Below are 22,989 nucleotides of genomic sequence, written 5' to 3' on the forward strand. Positions count from 1 at the left end.
ATCCCCCCAAAAATCCCTCAAAATCACCCCAAAAATCCTAAAAAATAACCCCAAAAATCCATGGAAGATTCTGGATTTGGGGGTCAGCAGGGTTGGGGATTTCTTGGAGGAGTCGTCCTTGGATTTCGGGGCTTGGTGGGAGTTCTGGGAATTAAAAATAATGGGGTTGAAATGGGTTGGATTTATTAAAGAAAGGAGGATGGGGAATCATGGAATGGGAAAAATCCTAGGTGGAAAATCCAAGGGATCCAGGTGAAAAAATTCTGAAAAATCCTAAAAAATTCCGCCCAAAAATCCGTAAAAATCCGCCCAAAAAATCCTAAAAAAATCCTAAAAAATCCTAAAAAGAATTTCCTAAATATTTGCCCAAGAAATCCCTAAAAATCCTGAAAAATTCTCCCAAAATCCCTAAAAATCTGCCATAAAAAATCCCAAAAAATCCCCCCTAAAAATCCCCCCAAAAATTCCCTAAAAATCTCCCCCAAAAAATCCCCAAAAATCCTAAAAAATCATCCCAAAAAATCCTCCAAAAAATCCCTAAAAATCCCCCAAAAATCCCTCAAAATCACCCCAAAAATCCTAAAAAATCCTAAAAAAAATTTCCTAAATATCTGCCCAAGAAATCCCTAAAAATCCACCCAAAAATCCCTAAAAATCCCCCCACCAAATCCTAAAAAATCAGCCCAAAAAATCCCTAAATATCCACCCAAGAAATCCAAAAAAATCCCCCTAAAAATCCTAAAAAATCACCCCTAAAAATCATCCCAAAAAATCCAAAAAAATTACCCCAAAAAATCCCCAAAAATCCATTTAAAAATGCCCTAAAAATCCCTAAAAATCTGTCCTAAAAATCCCCTCAAAAATCCCTAAAAATTCCCCCTAAAAATCCTACAAAATTCCCCAAAAAATCCCTAAAAAGCCCCTACAATCCATTTTAAAATTGCCCTAAAAATCCCTAAAAATACCCCAAAAAATCCCTAAAAATCATCCCAAAAAATCCCTAAAAATTCCCTCAATAATCCCTATAAATCTGCCTTAAAAATCCCCCAAAATCTGTAACAATCCCCCCAAAAATTCCTAAAAATACCCCAAAAAATCCCTAAAAATCCTAAAAAATCACCCCAAAAAATCCCTAAAAATCTGCCAAAAAAATCCCCAAAAAAATCCCTAAAAATCTGCCCAAAAAATCCCCAAAAATCCTAAAAAATCACCCCAAAAAATCCCTAAAAATACCCCAAAAAATCCCTAAAAATCTGTAACAATCCTCCCAAAAATCCATAAAAATCTGCCAAAAAAATCAAAAAAAATCCTAAAAAATCACCCCAAAAAATCCCTAAAAATACCCCAAAAAATCCCTAAAATCAGCTCTAAAAATCCCTAAAAATCACCCCAAAAATCCTAAAAAATCACCCCAAAAATCCTAAAAAATTAACCCCAAAAATCCATGGAAGATTCTGGATTTGGGGGTCAGCAGGGCCAATTTTTAACCAAAATTCCATCATTTTCACCCAGAATTTCCCCATTTTTGGCCACAATTTCTCCATTTTTAATCGGAATTTCACCGTTTTTAATCAGAATTTTTCCATTTCTAGCCAGAATTTCTCCTTCCCCACCTTGAGGTGCTCGAGCACGGTGCCCCCAGCCAATCTGGGACTGAAATTCCATCATCTTCACTCAGAATTTCACCATTTTTGCCCAGAATTTTGCCATTTCTGGCCAGAATTTCGCCATTTTTAACCATAATTTTTCCATTTTTGATGGGAATTTTTCCATTCCTGCCCAGAATTTTTCCATTTCCCCCCCTCAGAGTGGGTTCCCACCTTGAGGTGCTCGAGCATGGTACCCTCAGCACTCCCCACTCAATTTGGGACTGAAATTCCATCATTTTCACCCAGAATTTCACCATTTTTGACCGGAATTTCACCATTTTTTGCCACAATTTCTCCATTTCTGCTCAGAATTTTTCCATTTTTGATCAGAATTTCTCCTTTCCCACCTTGAGGTGCTCGAGCACGGTGCCCCCAGCCAATCTGGGACTGAAATTCCATCATCTTTAACCAAAATTTCCCCATTTTTGGTCACAATTTCTCCGTTTTTAATTGGAATTTCTCCATTTTTAATCGGAATTTCACCATTTTTGATGGGAATTTTTCCATTTCTGCCCAGAATTTCTCCTTTCCCACCTTGATGTGCTCAAGCATGGTGTCCCCACCCAATTTCCCCCAGTTTGGGACTGAAATTCCATCATTTTCACCCAGAATTTCACCATTTTTGGCCACAATTTCTCCATTTTTGACCAGAATTTCACCATTTTTAACCATAATTTTTCCATTTTTGATGGGAATTTTCCATTTCTGCCCAGAATTTCCCCTATCCCACCTTGAGGTGCTCGAGCACGGTGCCCCCACCCAATTTCCCCCAATTTGGGACTGAAATTCCATCATTTTCACCCAGAATTTCACCATTTTTGCCCAGAATTTTGCCATTTTTGACCGGAATTTCACCGTTTTTGGCCACAATTTGGCCGTTTTTGATGGGAATTTTTCCATTTTCACCCAGAATTTCCCATTCCTGCCCAGATTCTCCCCTTCCCCACCTTGAGGTGCTCGAGCATGGTGCGTTTCTGGGCGAAGAGCAGCGGGCACTGCGGGCAGCGGAAGACGCTGACGCGCTGGGGCAGCAGGTGCTGGTCGAAGTGCGACGAGAGCAGCGGCTTGTGGGTGAACACCGTGTCACACATGGCACACTTGTAGATCATCCTGGGGGGAAAATGGGGGAAACATTAAAAAATGGGGAAAAAAACCATGAGAAATGGGGGAAATGGGGAAAAAAAACCATGAGAAATGGGGGAAAAACCATGGGAGAATGGAGGGGAAAATGGGAGGAAATATTTTATTCCCAGATCTTCCATCTCCAAATCTCCCATTCCCAAATCTCCCAATCTCTTATCCCTAAATCTTCCACTCCCAGCTTCTTATTTCCCAAATCTCCCAATTTTTTATTCCCAAATCCTCCAAATTTATTCCCAAATCTCTCAATCTCTCATTCCCAAATCTCCCAAATTTATTCCCAGATCTTCCAATCCCTTATCCCCAAATCTCCCACCCCAAATCTTTCAATCTCTTATTTCCCAAATCTCCAATCTCCAAATCTCCCAATTTTTTATTCCCAATTCCCCCAAATTTATTCCCAAATCTCTCAATCTTTGGCTCCCAAATTTCCCATCCCAAATCCCCCATCCCCAAATCTCCCACCCCAAATCTTTCAATCTCTTATTTCCCAAATCTCCCATTCCCAAATCTCCCAAATTTATTCCCAAATCTCTCAATCCCAAATCCCAAATCTCCCATTCCAATCCCTTATTCCTAAATCTCTCAATTTCTTATTCCCAAATCTCTCAACCTCTTATTCCCAATTCCCCCATTCCCAAATCCCCCCACTCCAAAATCTCCCTCCCCAAATATCCCAATTTTTTATTCCCAAATCTCCCAACCTCTTATTCCCAAATCTCCCAAATTTATTCCCAAAACTTTCAATCTCCCATTCCCAAATCTCCCAAATTTATTCCCAGATCTTTCAATCTCTTATTCTCAAACCTTTCAATCTCTTATTCCCAAATCTCTCAATCCCTTATTCCCAAATCTCCCATCCCCAAATCCCCCACCCCCAAATCTCCCAGTCCCAAATCTCCCAATTTTTTATTCCCAAACCCCCCAAATTTATTCCCAAATTCCCCACCCCATCTCCTCCGGCCGAATCCCATCCCCGACCCCCAGTGCCCATTCCCAGTGCCAAACTGGGAGGAACTGGGAGGGCTCTGGGGGTGCTGCTCACTTGGACTGCTGGTTGCTGAAGCCTGGGTGCTGGGTGGGAAAATCTCCCAATCTCTTATTCCCAAATCCCCCAAATTTATTCCCAAAGATCTCAATCCCTTATTCCCAAATCCCCCATCCCCAAAATCTCCCATCCCAAATCTTTCAGTCTCTTATTTCCCAAATCCCCCATTCCCAAAACTCCCATTCCCAAATCTCCCAATTTTTTATTCTCAAATCCCCCAAATTTATTCCCAAATCTCTCAATCTCCCATTCCCAAATCTCCCAAATTTATTTGCAAATCTTTCAATCTCTTATCTCCAAATCTCCCATTCCCAAATCTCCCAAATTTATTTGCAAATCTTTCAATCTCTTATCTCCAAATCTCTTATTCCCAAATCTCCCACTCCCAAATTTCCCATCCCAACCCCTTATTCCCAAATCTTCCAAACTTTTATTCCCAAATCTCTCATTCCCAATCCCTTATCCCCAATTCTCCCATTCCCAAATCTCCCAATCTCTTATTTCCCAAATCTCTCAATCTCCCATTCCCAAACATCCCAAATTTACTCCCAAATCTCTCAATCCCTTATTCCCAAATCCCCCATCCCAAATCTCCCATTCCCAAATCTCCCATCCCCAAATCTCCCAAATTTATTCCCAAATCTTCCAAATTTTTATTCCCAAATCTTTCAATCTCTTATTTCCCAAATCTCCCACTACCAAATCCCTTATTCCCAAATCTCCCAAATTTATTCCTAAATCTCTCAATCCCTTATTCCCAAATCTCCCATTCTCAAATCTCCCACCCCAAATATCTCATCCCTTATTCCCAAGTCTTCCATTCCCAAGTCTCCCCATCCCAAATCTCCCATGCCCAAATCCCCCATCCCCAAATCTCCCAATTTTTTATTCCCAAACCCCCCAAATTTATTCCCAAATTCCCCACCCCATTTCCCATTTCCCATCCCCGACCCCCAGTGCCAAACTGGGAATTCTGAGGGAGCTGGGAGGGCTCTGGGGGTGCTGCTCACTTGGACTGCTGGTTGCTGAAGCCTGGGTGCTGGGTGGGAAAATCCCCAAATCTCCCATTCCCAAATCCCCCAAATTTATTCCCAAATTCCCCACCCCAAATTCCCCACCCCATCTCCTCCAACCGAATCCATCCCCGACCCCCAGTGCCTGTTCCCAGTGCCAAACTGGGAGGAACTGGGAGGGTCCTGGGGGTGCTGCTCACTTGGACTGCTGGTTGCTGAAGGCTGGGTGCTGGGTGGGAAAATCTCCCAATCTCTTATTCCCAAATCTCCCAAATTTATTCCCAAATCTCTCGATCTCTCATCCCCAAATCTCCCATCCCAAATCTTTCAATCTCTTATTTCCCAAATCTCCCATTCCCAAATCCCTTATTCCCAAGTCTCCCAATTTTTTATTCCCAAATCCCCCAAATTTATTCCCAAATCTCTCAATCTCTTATTCCCAATTCTCCCATCCCAAATCCCCCATCCCCAAATCCCCCATCCCCAAATCTCCCATCTCCAAATCTCCCAATTTTTTATTCCCAAATCCTCCAAATTTATTCCCAAATCTCCCAATCTCTTATCCCTAAATCTCCCAATTTTTTATTCTCATATCCTCCAAATTTATTCCCAAATCTCTCAATCTTTGACTCCCAAATTTCCCATCCCAACCCCTTATCCCCAAATCTCCCACCCCAAATCTTTCAATCTCTTATTTCCCAGATCTCCCATTACCAAATCCCTTATTCACAAATCTCCAAAATTTATTCCCAAATCTTTCAATCTCTTATCTCCAAATCCCCCATCCCAATTCCCCCATTCCCAAATCCCTCAATCTCCCACCCCCAAATCTCCCAATTTTTTATTCCCAAATCCTCCAAATTTATTCCCAAATCTCTCAATCTCTTATCTCCAAATCCCCAATCCCTTATCCTCAAATCTCCCATCCCCAAATCTTCCATTCCCAAATCTCCCATCCCAATCTCTTATTCCCAAATCTCCCAATTTTTTATTCCCAAATCCCCCAAACTTATTCCCAAATCTCTCAATCCCTTATTCCCAAATCCCCCATCCCCAAATCTCCCACTTCCAATCCCTTACTCCCAAATCTCTCAATCTCTCATCCCCAAATCCCCAATTCCCCCATCCCCAAATCCCCCACCACAAAATCTCCCATCCCAAATCTCCCACCCCATTTCCCATTTCCCATCCCCGACCCCCAGTGCCAAACTGGGAATTCTGAGGGAACTGGGAGGGTTCTGGGGGTGCTGCTCACTTGGACTGCTGGTTGCTGAAGCCTGGGTGCTGGGTGGGAAAATCTCCCAATCTCTTATTCCCAAATCCCCCAAATTTATTCCCAAATCTTCCAAATTTTTATTCCCAAATCTCTTAATCTCTTATCTTCAAATCCCCAATCCCTTATTCCCAAATCTCCCACTCCCTAATCTCCCATCCCCAAATCTCCCATTCCCAAATCTCCCAATTTTTTATTCCCAAATCTCCCAACCTCTTATTCCCAAATCTCCCAAATTTATTCCCAAATCTCTCAATCCCTTATCCCCAAATCTCCCAATCCCAAATCCCCCATCCCAAATCTCCCATCCCCAAATCTCCCAATCTCTTATTCCCAAATCCCCCAAATTTATTCCCAAATCTCCCACTCCCAAATCCCCCATCCCAACCCCTTATCCCCAAATCTCTCAATCTCTCATCCCCAAATCCTCAATTCCCCCATCCCCAAATCCCCCACCACAAAATCTCCCATCCCAAATCTCCCACCCCATTTCCCATCCCTGACTCCCAGTACCAAACTGGGAGGAACTGGGAGGGCTCTGGGGGTGCTGCTCACTTGGACTGCTGGTTGCTGAAGCCTGGGTGCTGGGTGGGAAAATCTCCCAAATCTCCCATTCCCAAATCTCCCAATTTTTTATTCCCAAATCTCTCAAATTTATTCCCAAATCTTTCAATCCCTTATTCCCAAATCTTTCAATCTCTTATCTCCAAATCTCCCACTCCCAAATCTCCCATTCCCAAATCTCCCAATTTTTTATTCCCAAATCCCCCAAATTTATTCCCAAATCTCTCAATCTCTTATTTCCCAAATCTCCCATCCCCAAATCTCCCATTCCCAAATCTCCCATCCCCAAAATCTCCCATCCCAAATCTTTCAATCTCTTATTTCCCAAATCTCCCATTCCCAAATCTCCCAAATTTATTCCCAAATCTTCCAATCCCTTATTCCCAAATCCCCCATCCCCAAAATCTCCCATCCCAAATCTTTCAATCTCTTATTTCCCAAATCTCCCATTCCCAAATCTCCCAAATTTATTCCTAAATCTCCCAATCCTTTATTCCCAAGTCTTCCATTCCCAAATCTCCCATTCCCAAATCTCCCAAATTTATTCCCAAATCTCCCCATCCCAAATCTCCCATTCCCAAATCCCCCATCCCCAAATCTCCCACTTCCAATCCCTTATTCCCAAATCTCTCAATCTCTTATCCCCAAAATCTCCCATCCCAAATCTCTCAATCTCTTATTTCCCAAATCTCCCATCCCCAAATCTCCCAATTTTTTATTCCCAAATCCCCCAAACTTATTCCCAAATCTCTCAATCCCTTATTCCCAAATCTCCCATCCCCAAATCTCCCATCTCAAATTTCCCATCTCCAAATCTCCCACTCCCAATTCCTCCATCCCAAAATCTCCCATCCCAAATTTCCCACCCCATTTCCCATTTCCCATCCCCGACCCCCAGTGCCAAACTGGGAATTCTGAGGGAACTGGGAGGGCTCTGGGGGTGCTGCTCACTTGGACTGCTGGTTGCTGAAGCCTGGGTGCTGGGTGGGAAAATCTCCCAATCTCTTATTCCCAAATCTCCCAAATTTATTCCCAAATCTTTCAATCTCTTATTTCCCAAATCTCCCAATCCCAAATCTCCCATTCCCAAATCTCCCAATTTTTTATTCCCAAATCCCCCAAATTTTTTCCCAAATCTCTCAATCTCTTATTCCCAATTCTCCCATTCCCAAAACTCCCATTCCCAAATCTCCCACTCCCAAATCTCCCATCCCCAAATCTCCCATTCCCAAATCTCCCAATTTTTTATTCCCAAATCTCCCAACCTCTTATTCCCAAATCTCCCAACCTCTTATTCCCAAATCTTTCAATCTCCCATTCCCAAATCTCCCAAATTTATTCCCAGATCTTTCAATCTCTTATTCTCAAACCTTTCAATCTCTTATTCCCAAATCTCTCAATCCCTTATTCCCAAATCCCCCATATCCAAATCTCCCAGTCCCAAATCTCCCATTCCCAAATCTCCCACCCTGATCTCTTTTTCCCAAATCTCTCAATCTCCCATCTCCAAATCCCCCATCCCCAAATCTCCCATCCCCCAAATTTATTCCCAAATCTCTCAATCCCTTATTCCCAAATCCCCCATCCCCAAATCCCCAATCCCTTATTCCCAAATCCCCCATCCCCAAATCTCCCATCCCCAAATCTCCCAATTTTTTATTCCCAAATCCCCCAAATTTATTCCCAAATCTCTCAATCTCTTATTCCCAAATCTCTCAATCCCTTATTCCCAAATCCCCCATCCCCAAATCCCCCATCCCCAAATCTCCCATCCCCAAATCTCCCAATTTTTTATTCCCAAATCCCCCAAATTTATTCCCAAATTCCCCACCCCATCTCCTCCAGCTGAATCCCATCCCCGACCCCCAGTGCCCGCTCCCAGTGCCAAACTGGGAATTCTGAGGGAACTGGGAGGGCTCTGGGGGTGCTGCTCACTTGGACTGCTGGTTGCTGAAGCCTGGGTGCTGGGTGGGAAAATCTCCCAATCTCTTATTCCCAAATCTCCCAAATTTATTCCCAAATCTTTCAATCTCTTATTTCCCAAATCTCCCATCCCCAAATCTCCCACCCCCAAATCTCCCAATTTTTTATTCCCAAATCCTCCAAATTTATTCCCAAATCTTTCAATCTCTTATCTCCAAATCTCCCATTCCCAAATCTCTTATCCCCAAATCTCCCACCCCAAATCTTTCAATCTCTTATTTCCCAAATCTCCAATCCCCAAATCTCTTATTCCCAAATCTCCCAAATTTATTCCCAGATCTCTCAATCTCTTATTCCCAATTCCCCCATTCCCAAAACTCCCATTCCCAAATCTCCCAATTTTTTATTCCCAAATCCTCCAAATTTATTCCCAAATCTCTCAATCTCTTATCTCCAAATCCCCAGTCCCTTATTCCCAAATCTCCCATCCCCAAATCTCCCAGTCCCAAATCTCCCAGTCCCATATCTCCCAATCTCTTATTCCCAAATCTCCCAAATTTATTCCCAAATCTTTCAATCCCTTACTCCCAAATCTCCCAATCTCTTATCTCCAAATCTCCCATCTCCAAATCTCCCATCCCCAAATCTCCCATCCCCAAATCTTCCATTCCCAAATCTCCCATCCCAATCTCCTATTCCCAAATCTCCCAACCTCTTATTCCCAAATCTCCCAAATTTATTCCCAAATCTCTCAATCTCCCATTCCCAAATCTCCCAAATTTATTCCCAGATCTTTCAATCTCTTATTCTCAAACCTTTCAATCTCTTATTCCCAAATCCCTCAATCCCTTATTCCCAAATCTCCCATTCCCAAATCTCCCACCCTGATCTCTTTTTCCCAAATCTCTCAATCTCCCATCTCCAAATCCCCCATCCCCAAATCTCCCACCCCAAATCTCTCAATCTCTTATTCCCAAATCCCCCACCCCAAATCCCCCATCTCCAAATCTCCCATCCACCAAATTTATTCCCAAATCTCTCAATCCCTTATTCCCAAATCTCCCATCCCCAAATCTCCCATCTCAAATTTCCCATCTCCAAATCTCCCACTCCCAATTCCTCCATCCCAAAATCTCCCATCCCAAATCTCCCACCCCATTTCCCATCCCTGACCCCCAGTACCAAACTGGGAATTCTGAGGGAACTGGGAGGGCTCTGGGGGTGCTGCTCACTTGGACTGCTGGTTGCTGAAGCCTGGGTGCTGGGTGGGAAAATCCCCAAATCTCCCATTCCCAAATCCCCCAAATTTATTCCCAAATCCCCCACCCCATTTCCCATCCCCATCCCCAACCCCCAGTGCCCGCTCCCAGTGCCAAACTGGGAATTCTGAGGGAACTGGGAGGGCTCTGGGGGTGCTGCTCACTTGGACTGCTGGTTGCTGAAGCCTGGGTGCTGGGTGTAGACGTGGGCGTGGGCGCTGGGGGCGGATTTGAAGGCCATGGGGCAGATGGGACATTTGTGGAAAACCTCGCAGTGCGAGCTCTGGATGTGGGACTTGATGGAATTCACTCCCCCGAACACCACCGAGCAGCTGGGACACCTGGGAAGGAAAAGGAGCAGGGGAATCACAAAATCAGGAGATCACAAATCAGTTCTGGAAAATTCATAATGGGAATGGGATCACAGAGAAATTCTGGGGGGATTCACAGTGGGAATTGGGATCTCAAATCAGTTCTGGAAAGTTCACAGTGGGAATTGGGATCTCAAATCAGTTCTGGAAAGTTCACAGTGGGAATGGGATCATAAACAAATTCTGGGGGGATTCACAGTGGGAATCAGGATCCTGAATCAGTTCTGGAAAAGTCCAGTGGGAATTGGGATCATAAAGAAATTCTGGGGGGATTCATAACTGATATTGGGATTTCAAACCAGTTCTGGAAAATTCACAGTGGGAATTGGGATCTCAAACCAGTTCTGGAAAGTTCTCAGTGGGAATAAGGGCACTGAGAAATTCTTGGAGGATTCAAAACTGGAATTGGGATCCTGAATCAGTTCTGGAAAGTTCACAGTGGGAATCAGGATCACAAAGAAATTCTTGGAGAATTCCCAATGGGAATCAGGATCCCAGACCAGTTCTGGGGAAATCCCAGCCCAAAATTCCTGGAATTCTCAGCTTCTGCACCTCTATCCCACCCTGAAGAACTCCATGAGGTGCTGGCAACTCCAAGTTGACCAGCAGTTAAATCCCCACCACATTTTGTGCCAAAACTCCATTTTCAGACCATTCCAGCGCCCCCAATCCACAATTCCCACAATTCCTGGAATTCCTGGGACCCCCAGCCCCGTACCTGTAGCCCACCCTGCGGGAGAAGTGCAGGCAGGAGTCCTTGAGGTGCCCCTCGAAGTTGGCCAGCAGGAAGTTGCCGCCGCACTCGGGGCAGACGTGGGGCGGGCGGCTGCGGTGCATGCGCTGGTGCGCGCTGAAGCTGCAGCGGTTCGACAGGATCATGGGGCACGCCGAGCACACCTGGGGGGATCCAGGCAGTCAGGATGGGAATTCTGGGAATTCTGGGGGTCCCAGGATTCCAGAATGTTCAGGGATAATTCCACAGATGGAAGCAGGGTTGTGAAAATTCCTGGCGGCAATCGCGATCGCGAACGGTTACGGGAAATTTTATCGAGGAACATCCCAGCAGGGATCAGGATCCCAAAGAGTTCTGGAAAGTTCCAACAGGGATCAGGATCCCAATAAACTCTGGGAAAATTCCCAACTGAATCCAAGATTTCAAAAAGTCCCAGTAAAATTCCAACTGGAATCAGGATCCCAAAAAGTTACGGGAAGATTCCATGAAGGAACGGATCCAAAATTATTCTGGGATCTTGGAAAATTCCCAACATTAATCAGGATCCCAAAGAATTCTGGAAAATTCCATCCAGGAATGGATCCAAAATGGTTCTGGGATTTTGGAAAATTTCCAACTGGGATCAGGATCCCAAAGAGTTCTGAGAAGATTCCAACAGGGATCAGGATCCCAATAAACTCAGGGAAAATTCCCAACTGAATCCAAGATCCCAAAAAATTTCTGGGAAAATTCCATCAAGGAATGAATCCAAAATGGTTCTGGGATCTTGGAAAATTCCCAACAGGGATCCCAATAAACTCAGGGAACATTCCCAGCTGGGATCAGGATCCCAAAGAGTTCCTGGAAGGTTCCAGCAGGGATCAGGATCCAGGATGGCTCAGGGATTTTGGGAGCGGGGCGGGCGGCTGCGGTGCATGCGCTGGTGCGCGCTGAAGCTGCAGCGGTTCGACAGGATCATGGGGCACGCCGAGCACACCTGGGGGGATCCAGGCAGTCAGGATCACAAATTTGGGAATTCTGGGGGTCCCAGGATTCCAGAATGTTCAGGGATAATTGCACTGATGGAAGCAGGGTTGTGGAAATTCCCGGGATCGGGATCGCAAACGGTTACAGGAAATTTTATCGAGGAATGGATCCAGAATGGTTCTGGAAAATTCCCAGCAGGGATCAGGATCCCAAAAAATTTCTGGGAAGATTCCATCCAGGAATGGATCCAGAATGGTTCTGGGATTTTGGGAAATTCCCAACAGGGATCAGGATCCCAAAGAGTTCCAGGAAAAGTCCATCCAGGAATGGATCCAGAATGGTTCTGGGATCTTGGAAAATTCCCAACATTAATCAGGATCCCAAAGAGTTCTGGAAAATTCCATCAAGGGATGGATCCAGAATGGTTCTGGGACCTTGGAAAATTCCCAACAGGGATCAGGATCCCAAAGAGTTCTGGGAAGTTCCCAACAGGGATCAGGATCCCAATAAACTCTGGGAAAATTCCCAGCTGAATCCAAGATTCCAAAAATTTTTGGGAAAAATCCAACTGGAATCAAGATATAACCAGTTCCAGGAAAATTCCATCATGGAACGGATCCGGAATGGTTCTGGGATCTTGGAAAATTCCCAACAGGGATCCAGATAAACTCTGGGAACATTCCCAGCTGGGATCAGGATCCCAAAGAGCTCCTGGAAGGTTCCAGCAGGGATCAGGATCCAGGATGGCTCAGGGATTTTGGGAGCGGGGCGGGCGGCTGCGGTGCATGCGCTGGTGCGCGCTGAAGCTGCAGCGGTTCGACAGGATCATGGGGCACGCCGAGCACACCTGCGGGGATCCAGGCAGTCAGGATCACAAATTTGGGAATTCTGGGGGTCTCAGGATTCCAGAATGTTCAGGGATAATTGCACTGATGGAAGCAGGATTGTGGAAATTCCCAGGATCGGGATCGCAAACGGTTACGGGAAATTTTATCGAGGAATGGATCCAGAATGGTTCTGGAAAATTCCCAGCAGGGATCAGGATCCCAAAAAGTTCTGGAATATTCCCAACAGGGATCAGGATCCCAATAAACTCTGGGAAAATTCCCAACTGGAACCAGGATCCCAAAAAGTTTTGGGAAAAGTCCAACTGGAATCGAGATCTTAACCAGTTCCAGGAAAATTCCGTCATGGAACGGATCCAGAATGGTTCTGGGATTTTGGAAAACTCCCAACAGGGATCCAGATAAACTCTGGGAACATTCCCAGCTGGGATCAGGATCCCAAAGAGTTCCTGGAAGGTTCCAGCAGGGATCAGGATCCAGGATGGCTCAGGGATTTTGGGAGCGGGGCGGGCGGCTGCGGTGCATGCGCTGGTGCGCGCTGAAGCTGCAGCGGTTCGACAGGATCATGGGGCACGCCGAGCACACCTGGGGGGATCCAGGCAGTCAGGATCACAAATTTGGGAATTCTGGGGGTCTCAGGATCCCAAAATGTTCAGGGATAATTCCACTGATGGAAGCAGGGTCGTTAAAATTCCCAGGATCGGGATCGCAAACGGTTACGGGAAATTTTATCGAGGAACGGATCCAGAATGGTTCTGGAAAATTCCCAACATTAATCAGGATCCCAAAGAGTTTTGGAAAATTCCCAACAGGGATCAGGATCCCAATAAACTCTGGGAAAATTCCCAACTGAATCCAAGATTTCAAAAAGTCCCAGTAAAATTCCAACTGGAATCAGGATCCCAAAAAGTTACAGGAAGATTCCATGAAGGAACGGATCCAGAATGGTTCTGGGATCTTGGGAAATTCCCAACAGGGATCCCAATAAACTCTGGGAATATTCCCAGCTGGGATCAGGATCCCAAAGAGTTCCTGGAAGGTTCCAGCAGGGATCAGGATCCAGGATGGCTCAGGGATTTTGGGAGCGGGGCGGGCGGCTGCGGTGCATGCGCTGGTGCGCGCTGAAGCTGCAGCGGTTCGACAGGATCATGGGGCACGCCGAGCACACCTGGGGGGATCCAGGCAGTCAGGATCACAAATTTGGGAATTCTGGGGGTCCCAGGATTCCAGAATGTTCAGGGATAATTCCACAGATGGAAGCAGGGTCGTTAAAATTCCCGGCGGGGATCGCGACCGCAACCGATTATGGGAAAATTTTATCGAGGAACATCCAGAATGGTTCTGGAAAATTCCCAGCAGGGATCAGGATCCCAAAGAATTCTGGAAAATTCCATCCAGGAATGGATCCAGAATGGTTCTGGGATCTTGGAAAATTCTCAACAGGAATCAGGATCCAAATAAACTCTGGGAAAATTCCTAACTGAATCCAAGATCCCAAAAAATTTCTGGGAAAATTCCATCCAGGAATGGATTCAAAATGGTTCTGGGATTTTGGAAAATTTCCAACATGGATCAGGATCCCAAAGAGTTCTGGAAAATTCCATCCAGGAATGAATCCAGAATGGTTCTGGGATCTTGGGAAATTCCCAACTGGGATCAGGATCCCAAAAAGTTCTGGAAAGTTCCAACAGGGATCAGGATCCCAATAAACTCTGGGAAAATTCCCAACTGAATCCAAGATTTCAAAAAGTCCCAGTAAAATTCCAACTGGAATCAGGATCTCAAAAAGTTACAGGAAGATTCCATGAAGGAACGGATCCAAAATTATTCTGGGATCTTGGGAAATTCCCAACATTAATCAGGATCCCAAAGAATTCTGGAAAATTCCATCCAGGAATGGATCCAGAATGGTTCTGGCATCTTGGAAAATTCCCAACAGGGATCAGGATCCCAAAGAGTTTTGGAAAATTCCAACAGGGATCAGGATCCCAATAAACTCTGGGAAAATTCCCAACTGGAACCAGGATGCCAAAAGGTTTTGGGAAAAGTCCAACAGGGATCAGGATCTCAACCAGTTCCAGGAAAATTCCATCCAGGAATGGATTAAGAGTGGTTCTGGGATCTTGGGAAATTCCCAACATTAATCAGGATCCCAAAGAGTTCTGGAAAATTCCAACAGGGATCAGGATCCCAATAAACTCTGGGAAAATTCCCAACTGAATCCAAGATTTCAAAAAGTCCCAGTAAAATTCCAACTGGAATCAGGATCCCAAAAAGTTACGGGAAGATTCCATGAAGGAACGGATCCAGAATGGTTCTGGGATTTTGGAAAATTCCCAACAGGGATCCAGATAAACTCTGGGAATATTCCCAACTGGGATCAGGATCCCAAAGAGTTCCTGGAAGGTTCCAGTAGGGATCAGGATCCAGGATGGCTCAGGGATTTTGGGAGCGGGGCGGGCGGCTGCGGTGCATGCGCTGGTGCGCGCTGAAGCTGCAGCGGTTCGACAGGATCATGGGGCACGCCGAGCACACCTGGGGAAATCCTGGCAGTCAGGATCACAAATTTGGGAATTCTGGGGGTCCCAGGATTCCAGAATGTTCAGGGAAAATTCCACAGATGGAAGCAGGGTTGTGAAAATTCCTGGCGGCGATCGCGATCGTGAACGGTTACGGGAAATTTTATCGAGGAACGGATCCGGAATGGTTCTGGAGAATTCCCAACATTAATCAGGATCCCAAAGAGTTTTGGAAAGTTCCAACAGGGATCAGGATCCCAATAAACTCTGGGAAAATTCCCAACTGGAACCAGGATGCCAAAAGGTTTTGGGAAAAGTCCAACAGGGATCAGGATCTCAAACCAGTTCCAGGAAAATTCCATCCAGGAATGGATTAAGAGTGATTCTGGGATTTTGGAAAATTTCCAACATTAATCAGGATCCCAAAGAGTTCTGGAAAGTTCCCAACAGGGATCAGGATCCCAATAAACTCTGGGAAAATTCCCAACTGAATCCTGGATCCCAAAAAGTTTTGGGAGAAGTCCAACTGGAATCAGGATCTCAAAAAGTTACGGGAAGATTCCATGAAGGAACGGATCCAAAATGGTTCTGGGATCTTGGAAAATTCCCAACTGGAACCAGGATCCCAAAATGTTTGGGGACGATTCCAACCAGGAATGGATCCAGAATGGTTCTGGGATCTTGGGAAACTCCCAACAGGGATCAGGATCCCAAAGAGTTCTGGAAAATTCCCAACAGGGATCAGGATCCCAATAAACTCTGGGAAAATTCCTAACTGAAGCCAAGATCCCAAAAAGTTTTGGGAAAAGTCCAACTGGAATCAGGATCTCAAAAAGTTACGGGAAAATTCCATCCAGGGATGGATCCAAAATTATTCTGGGATTTTGGAAAATTTCCAACTGGGATCAGGATCCCAAAGAGTTCTGAGAAGATTCCAACAGGGATCAGGATCCCAATAAACTCTGGGAAAATTCCCAACTGGAACCAGGATGCCAAAAAGTTTTGGGAAAAATCCAACTGGAATCAGGATCTCAGAAAGTTACGGGAAAATTCCATCCAGGGATGGATCCAAAATGGTTCTGGGATTTTGGGAAATTCCCAACAGGGATCAGGATCCCAAAGAGTTCTGGAAAATTCCAACAGGGATCAGGATCCCAATAAACTCTGGGAAAATTCCTAACTGAATCCAAGATCCCAAAAAGTTTTGGGAAAATCCAACTGGAATCAGGATCTCAGAAAGTTACGGGAAAATTCCATCCAGGAATGGATCCAGAATGGTTCTGAGATCTTGGGAAATTCCCAACAGGGATCCAGATAAACTCTGGGAACATTCCCAGCTGGGATCAGGATCCCAAAGAGTTCCTGGAAGGTTCCAGCAGGGATCAGGATCCAGGATGGCTCAGGGATTTTGGGAGCGGGGCGGGCGGCTGCGGTGCATGCGCTGGTGCGCGCTGAAGCTGCAGCGGTTCGACAGGATCATGGGGCACGCCGAGCACACCTGGGGGGATCCAGGCAGTCAGGATCACAAATTTGGGAATTCTGGGGGTCCCAGGATTCCAGAATGTTCAGGGATAATTGCACTGGTGGAAGCAGGGTCGTTAAAATTCCCGGCGGCGACCGCGATCGCAAACGGTTACGGGAAATTTTATCGAGGAATGGATCCAGAATGGTTCTGGAAAATCCCCAGGAGGGATCAGGATCCCAAAAAATTTCTGGAAAATTCCCAACAGGGATCAGGATCCCAATAAACTCTGGGAAAATTCCCAACTGAATCCAAGATCCCAAAAAGTTTTGGGAAAAGTCCAACAGGGATCAGGATCTCAACCAGTTCTGGGAAGATTCCATCCAGGAATGGATTAAGAGTGGTTCTGGGATCTTGGAAAATTCCCAACATTAATCAGGATCCCAAAGAGTTCTGGAAAGTTCCAACAGGGATCAGGATCCAAATAAACTCTGGGAAAATTCCCAACTGAATCCAAGATTCCAAAAAATTTCTGGGAAAAATCCATCCAGGAAAGGATCCAGAATGGTTCTGGGATCTTGGAGAATTCCCAACAGGGATCAGGATTGATAGGATGGGATTGATGGTTTGGGATTTATGGCATGGAATTGATGGGATGGGATGGGATGGGATGGGATGGGATGGGATGGGATCCATGAGATGGGATCCATGGGATGGGATTTACGGGATGAATGGGTCCATGGATGGATGTTCTCACTTTTCTCCCATCATTTCCCACTCTTCTCCCACCTTCTCCACCACCCTCCCATCATCTCCCACTTCTCTCCCACCATTTTTCCACCACCTTCCTACCTTCTCCATCTTCTCCCACCTTCTCCATCACCCTTCTCATCATTTCCCAGTTCTCTTCCATCTTCTCCCACCTTCTCCACCACTCTCTCATCATCTCCCACTTCTCTCCCACCTTCTCCATCACCCTTCCCATCATTTCCCACTTCTCTCCCACCATTTTTCCACCACCTTCCTACCTTCTCCATCTTCCCACCTTCACCATCACCATCTTCTCCCACCTTCTCCACCACCTCCCAGTGCTCTCTCATCATCTCCCACCTTCTCCCACCATCTCCCACCTTCTCCATCACCCTTCTCATCATTTCCCACTTCCTTCCCACCATCTCCATCTTCTCCTACATTCTCCACCACCTCCCAGTGCTCTCTCATCATCTCCCATTTCTCCACCACCTTCCCATCATCTCCCACCTTCCCACCATCTCTCACCTTCTCCATCACCCTTTCCATCATTTCCCACTTCTCTCCCATCATCTCCATCATCTCCCACCTTTCTCACCACCTCCCATTGTCCTCTCACCCTCTCCCATGTTCTCCATCACCCTCCCACCTTCTCCATCACCCTTCTCATAATTTCCCACTTCTCTCCCATCTTCTCCCACCTTCTCCACCACCTTCCCACCTTCTCCATCTTCTCCCACCTTCTCCACCACCCTCCCATGCTCTCCACCACCTTCCCACCATCTCCATCACCCTTCTCATCATTTCCCACTTCTCTCCCATCTTCTCCCACCTTCTCCCACCAACTTTCCACCTTCTCCCACCACCTTTCCACCATCTTCCCACCTTCTCCATCATTTCCCACTTCTCTCCCACCTTCTCCCACCACCTTCTCACCTTCTCCATCCTCCCATCATCTCCACCACCTTCCCATCATCTCCCACCATCATCTCCCACTTCCTTCCCACCATCTCTCACCTTCTCCATCACCCTTCTCATCATCTCCCACTTCTTTCCCACCATCTCTCACCATTTTTCCACCACCCTCCCACCTTCTCCATCTTCTCCCACCTTCTCCACCACCCTCCCACCTTCTCCATCTTCTCCCACCTTCTCCACCACCTCCCACTGTCCTCTCATCATCTCCCACCTTCTCCATCACCCTTCCCATCACTTCCCACTTCTCTCCCACCATCTCCATCTTCTCCCACCTTCTCCACCACCCTCCCATCATTTCCCACCACCCTCCCACCATCTCCCCACTCTCCCACCCCCTCTCCCCTCCTCACCGTGCTGCTGCTGCTGGTGGCCACCCCCACCTGCTGAAAATGCGCCGCCAGCCCCGCCTTGTCCTTGCACTGCTCCTTGCACTCCAAACACCTGAAGCAGCTGTAGCTGCTCTGCTCCGAGCCCAGCGGCAGCACCGGCGCCTCCTGCGCCGGCCCCGCCGCCTCCTGCGCCACCCTGCCGGCCGGCAGCGCCAGCGAGGCCAGCGGGGTGACGTCGGGCTGGCCGATCATCTGCTCCAGCGCGATGGGCCGCATCACCAGGTGCGAGCACTGCATCACCAGCCCCTTGTCCTTGTGCTCGCGGGCGTGCAGCAGCAGGCTGCACTTGTTGAAGAACACCAGGCGCTTGGTGCAGTGGTTGCAGGTGACCTCGATGCGCATGCTGCGCCGGTCGTAGTGGCGCGCCAGGCTCTTCTCCAGCGCGAAGGCGTCGCCGCACTCCAGGCAGCGGTAACCCAGCGGCGGCAGCGCCAGGCTGGACTCGGCGGGAGGGCTCAGGTTGGGTTTGTAGGTGGGCAGCAGGTTCTTGCTGTTGAGGATTTTGTTGAAGGCCTCCACCAGGCTGGATTGGCTGCGGGAGATGACGGTGCCGGCCACGCCGGGCGCGGCTTTGGGCGGCGCGGCGCCGTTGGGTTTGGCGGCGCCGTTGGCGCGGCCGTCGCTCTTGGGGAGGGGTTGGGGCACCAGGTTCAGGATGTTTTTCGCCACGGATTTGCCGCTCTTGGCAGGGAGGACCACGGATTTCTGCTGGGCCACGCTGGCGGCGATCAGCATGGCGCTGCTGGCGCTCTGGATGGTGGCCACGGGCAGCACCGTGCCCTTGAGCTTGGTGCCGTTGCCCAGCTGCACGCTGACGATTTTGGGCCCTTCTGGGGTTTTTGAAGGGCTGGAGAGATCTGATTTTTCCTTGGGTGTTGTCTCAGTGCCCACGCCGGGACATTCCGGGGTTTCCTGGGAGTTCTGCTCGCCGGGGGTTTTGGTGGAGGGCGGCTCAGAGTCCGAGCTCACCCTGGTGACCGTCCTGGTGATGCTGCCGCAGGAGGTTTTGATGGTTTTGATGCGCACCTTGAGCGGCCGCGAGGAGCTGGAGGACGGCGAGTTGGTGCTTTCCTCCTCCTCCTCTTCCTCCTCCTCCTCCTCCTCGCCGCTGGAAGCGCTTGGGGGGCTCCTCAGGGATTTCTCCAGCATCTCCTCCTTCAGGAGTTTGGGGGAAGAAGAAGGAGGGATGGGGATGCCAGGAGAGGAGAAGGATTCCCGAGGGCTCCCCGGCGAGCGCTTGAGCTCGGCCGCGGCGTCGCCGGCGGGATCCGAGCCCGGCCACGGCGCCGCCGCCGGAGAATCCTCGGCGGAATAACGCACGGTGACGGATTTGAGGTGATCCAGCACCAACCCCTTGGGGCTGCAGCTCCTGCCCGGAGCCTCCTCCGAGTCCGACTCCTCCTTCTTGATGCGGGGAGCGGGGTGGGATCCATCCCCAGCCCAAGCGGGATCCAAACCCTCCGCGGTTTCTCCCAAGGATTCCTTGCAATCCACGGAGGATGGCGTGGGGGACGCCGCCAGGGAAGGCCCAGCCAAGGATTTCTCCTTGGCTTTGCACTCCCGCGAGCGGTCGATCAGGTTGGCGCCGTCCTCGTTGGGGTCGGGGCTGAAATGCGAGAACAGATCCAAGGCCTTGGCGTTCTTCTCCTTCCCCCAGCACTCCCCGTTGGCCGGCGCCTCCGCCCCGCGCGGGTTCGGCGACCGGGCGCCGTCGGAAACGCCAAACCCGTTCTGGAGCAGCCTGGGGTGCCCATCTTTGCCTCGGGAATCCAGGGAATCCAGCTGCTCGGGGCACACGGTGTTCTTGACGATGACGCTGACGGCGGAGATGTCGGGGTGGGGCAGGACGGGCTCGGCGGCGCCGGCGGCGCCGGGATCGCCGGGGATGGGTTGGGGTTTGTGGGAGTCGGGATCCTCGTGGTGGGAGTGGATGGCTTCGTTGGCGTCGATGTCCGGGATGTCGAAGGCGGCCAGGAGGTCGTCGAAGTCGGGGGTTTTCATGTCCCCCATGGTGGGGAGGGCTGGGCAGGGGAGAGGAAATGGGAAATAGGAAATGGGGGTTTATAGGGGAATGGGATTTTATAGGGGAAATGGGAATTGGGAATTGGGAATTTATAGGGGAATGGGAATTGGGAATTTATGGGGGAAATGGGAATTGGGGATTTATAGGGGAAATGGGAAATGGGGATTTATAGGGGAAATGGGAAATGGGGATTTATGGGGGAAATGGGAAATGGGGATTTATGGGGGAAATGGGAATTGGGGATTTATAGGGGAAATGGGAAATGGGGATTTATGGGGGAAATGGGAAATGGGGATTTATGGGGGAAATGGGAAATGAGGATTTATAGGGGAAATGGGAAAGGGGAAATGAGAATTTATAGGGGAAATGGGAAAGGGGAAATGAGAATTTATAGGGGAAATGGGAATTGGGAAAGGGGAAATGGGGTGAGGAAATGGGGATTTATAGGGGAAATGGGAAATGGGGAAATGGGAGAGGGGGTGAGGAAATGGGGGTTTAGGGGGGAAATGGGAATTGGGGGTTTGTAGGGGAAATGGGAAAGGGGAAATGGGGAATGGGAAAGGGGGTGAAGGAGGGGGGGATTTATGGGGGGAATGGGAAATGGGGTGAGGGAGAGGGAAATGGAAAATGGGAAAGGGGGTAAGGGAGGGGGGATTTATAGTGCAAATGGGAAATGGGATGAGGAAATTTATAGGGGAAATGGGAAAGGGGAAATGGGGTGAGGGAGGTGGGGATTTATGGAGGAAATGGGAATCGGGGTGAGGGAGGGGGGAAAGGGGGTGAGGGAAGGGGGAAATCAGGGATCCAACCCCAATTCCAGCCCCAATTCCTGCCCCAAATTCCAGCCCTAAATTCCCCTTGGTTTGAAGTGGGAAATCAGGGATCCAACCCCAATTCCAGCCCCAAATTCCCTTGGGATGTGAAGTGGAAAATCTGGCATCCAAACCAAATTCCAGTCCCAAATTCCAACCCCAATTCCAACCCCAAATTCCCTTGGGATTTAAAGTGGGAAATCAGGGATCCAACCCCAATTCCAGCCCCAAATTCCCTCTGGATTTGAGGTGGGAAATCAGGGATCCAGCCCCAAATTCCCTCAGGATTTGACGTGGGAAATGAAGGATCCAGCCCCAAATTCCCTCAGAAATCCCCCTCATTTTCCCCTGGAATGTGCCTCAGGAGAATCCTTTTCCTTCCCCAATCCCCTTTTTCCTGTCCTTTTATTCCCAGCTGGGGAATGAATCCTCTGGAAATTCCTCTGGAATTGTTTTCCAGGGGGGAATTGTGCTCCTTGTCCTTCCCCATTCACATCCAAATTCCCCAATTCCTTCTTCCTGTGATCCCAATCCCGGATTTTTTTGGGAATAAACACACCCAGGTTTGGGAAATGCTAAATTTGGGATCAGGAATGGGGTTTGGAAAATCCATCCTGGTTCAGATTTTTATGGAAAAGGAGGAGGGAAAGTGGGACAGCCACAGACAGGGAGGGATGATCCCAAAAATCCACCTGGGGTAAATCCCACCTTCCAAACTGAGCCCAAAATCCTTGTCCTGATCCCAAACTCTTCATCCTGATCCCAAAATCCTGATCCCAAACTTCTCATCCTGATCCCAAACTTCTCATCCCAATCCCAAGGTCCTGACTCCCATCCTGATCCTAAATCCCAATCCCAAACTCCTGATTCCAAACCCCTGATCCCAAATCCCCAAAACCAAACTCCTCATCCCAATCCTAAATCCTTGATCCTAAATTCTCCATCCTGATCCCAAATCCCAGATCCCAAACTCTCCATCCCAATCCTAAATCTCAGATCCAAAACTCCCCATCCCAATCCCAAACTCCTGATTCCAAACCCCCCATCCCAAACTCCTCATCCCAATCCTAAACCCTTGATCCCAAATTCTCCATCCTGATCCCAAATCCCAGATCCCAAACTCCCCATCCCAATCCTAAATCCCAGATCCAAAACTCCTGATCCCAAACTCCACATCCAAATCCTAAACTCAATCCCAAACTCCACATCCTGATCCCAAATCCCAGATCCCAATCCTAAATCTCAAATCCAAAACTCCCCATCCCAATCCCA

The 22,989-nt window shown here is 48.0% G+C and overlaps 1 protein-coding gene across 1 annotated transcript in view; it reads right to left on the reverse strand.

The window, feature by feature from the left end:
• Positions 1-22,989, reverse strand: part of ZNF687 (zinc finger protein 687) — a 39,423-nt gene that overhangs the window by 14,238 nt on the left and 2,196 nt on the right. Inside the window, exons 2-5 of the mRNA XM_033082883.1 lie at positions 18,844-20,903; positions 10,959-11,137; positions 10,034-10,210; positions 2,597-2,759 (exon numbers count right to left, since the gene is read on the reverse strand). Of these exons, the coding sequence (XP_032938774.1) occupies positions 2,597-2,759; positions 10,034-10,210; positions 10,959-11,137; positions 18,844-20,892 (2,568 nt within the window). The 5' untranslated portion in view covers positions 20,893-20,903. The remainder of the gene's footprint in view (positions 1-2,596; positions 2,760-10,033; positions 10,211-10,958; positions 11,138-18,843; positions 20,904-22,989) is intronic.

This window comes from Catharus ustulatus, chromosome 30, assembly GCF_009819885.2.
Source record: "Catharus ustulatus isolate bCatUst1 chromosome 30, bCatUst1.pri.v2, whole genome shotgun sequence".
NCBI lineage: Eukaryota > Metazoa > Chordata > Aves > Passeriformes > Turdidae > Catharus > Catharus ustulatus.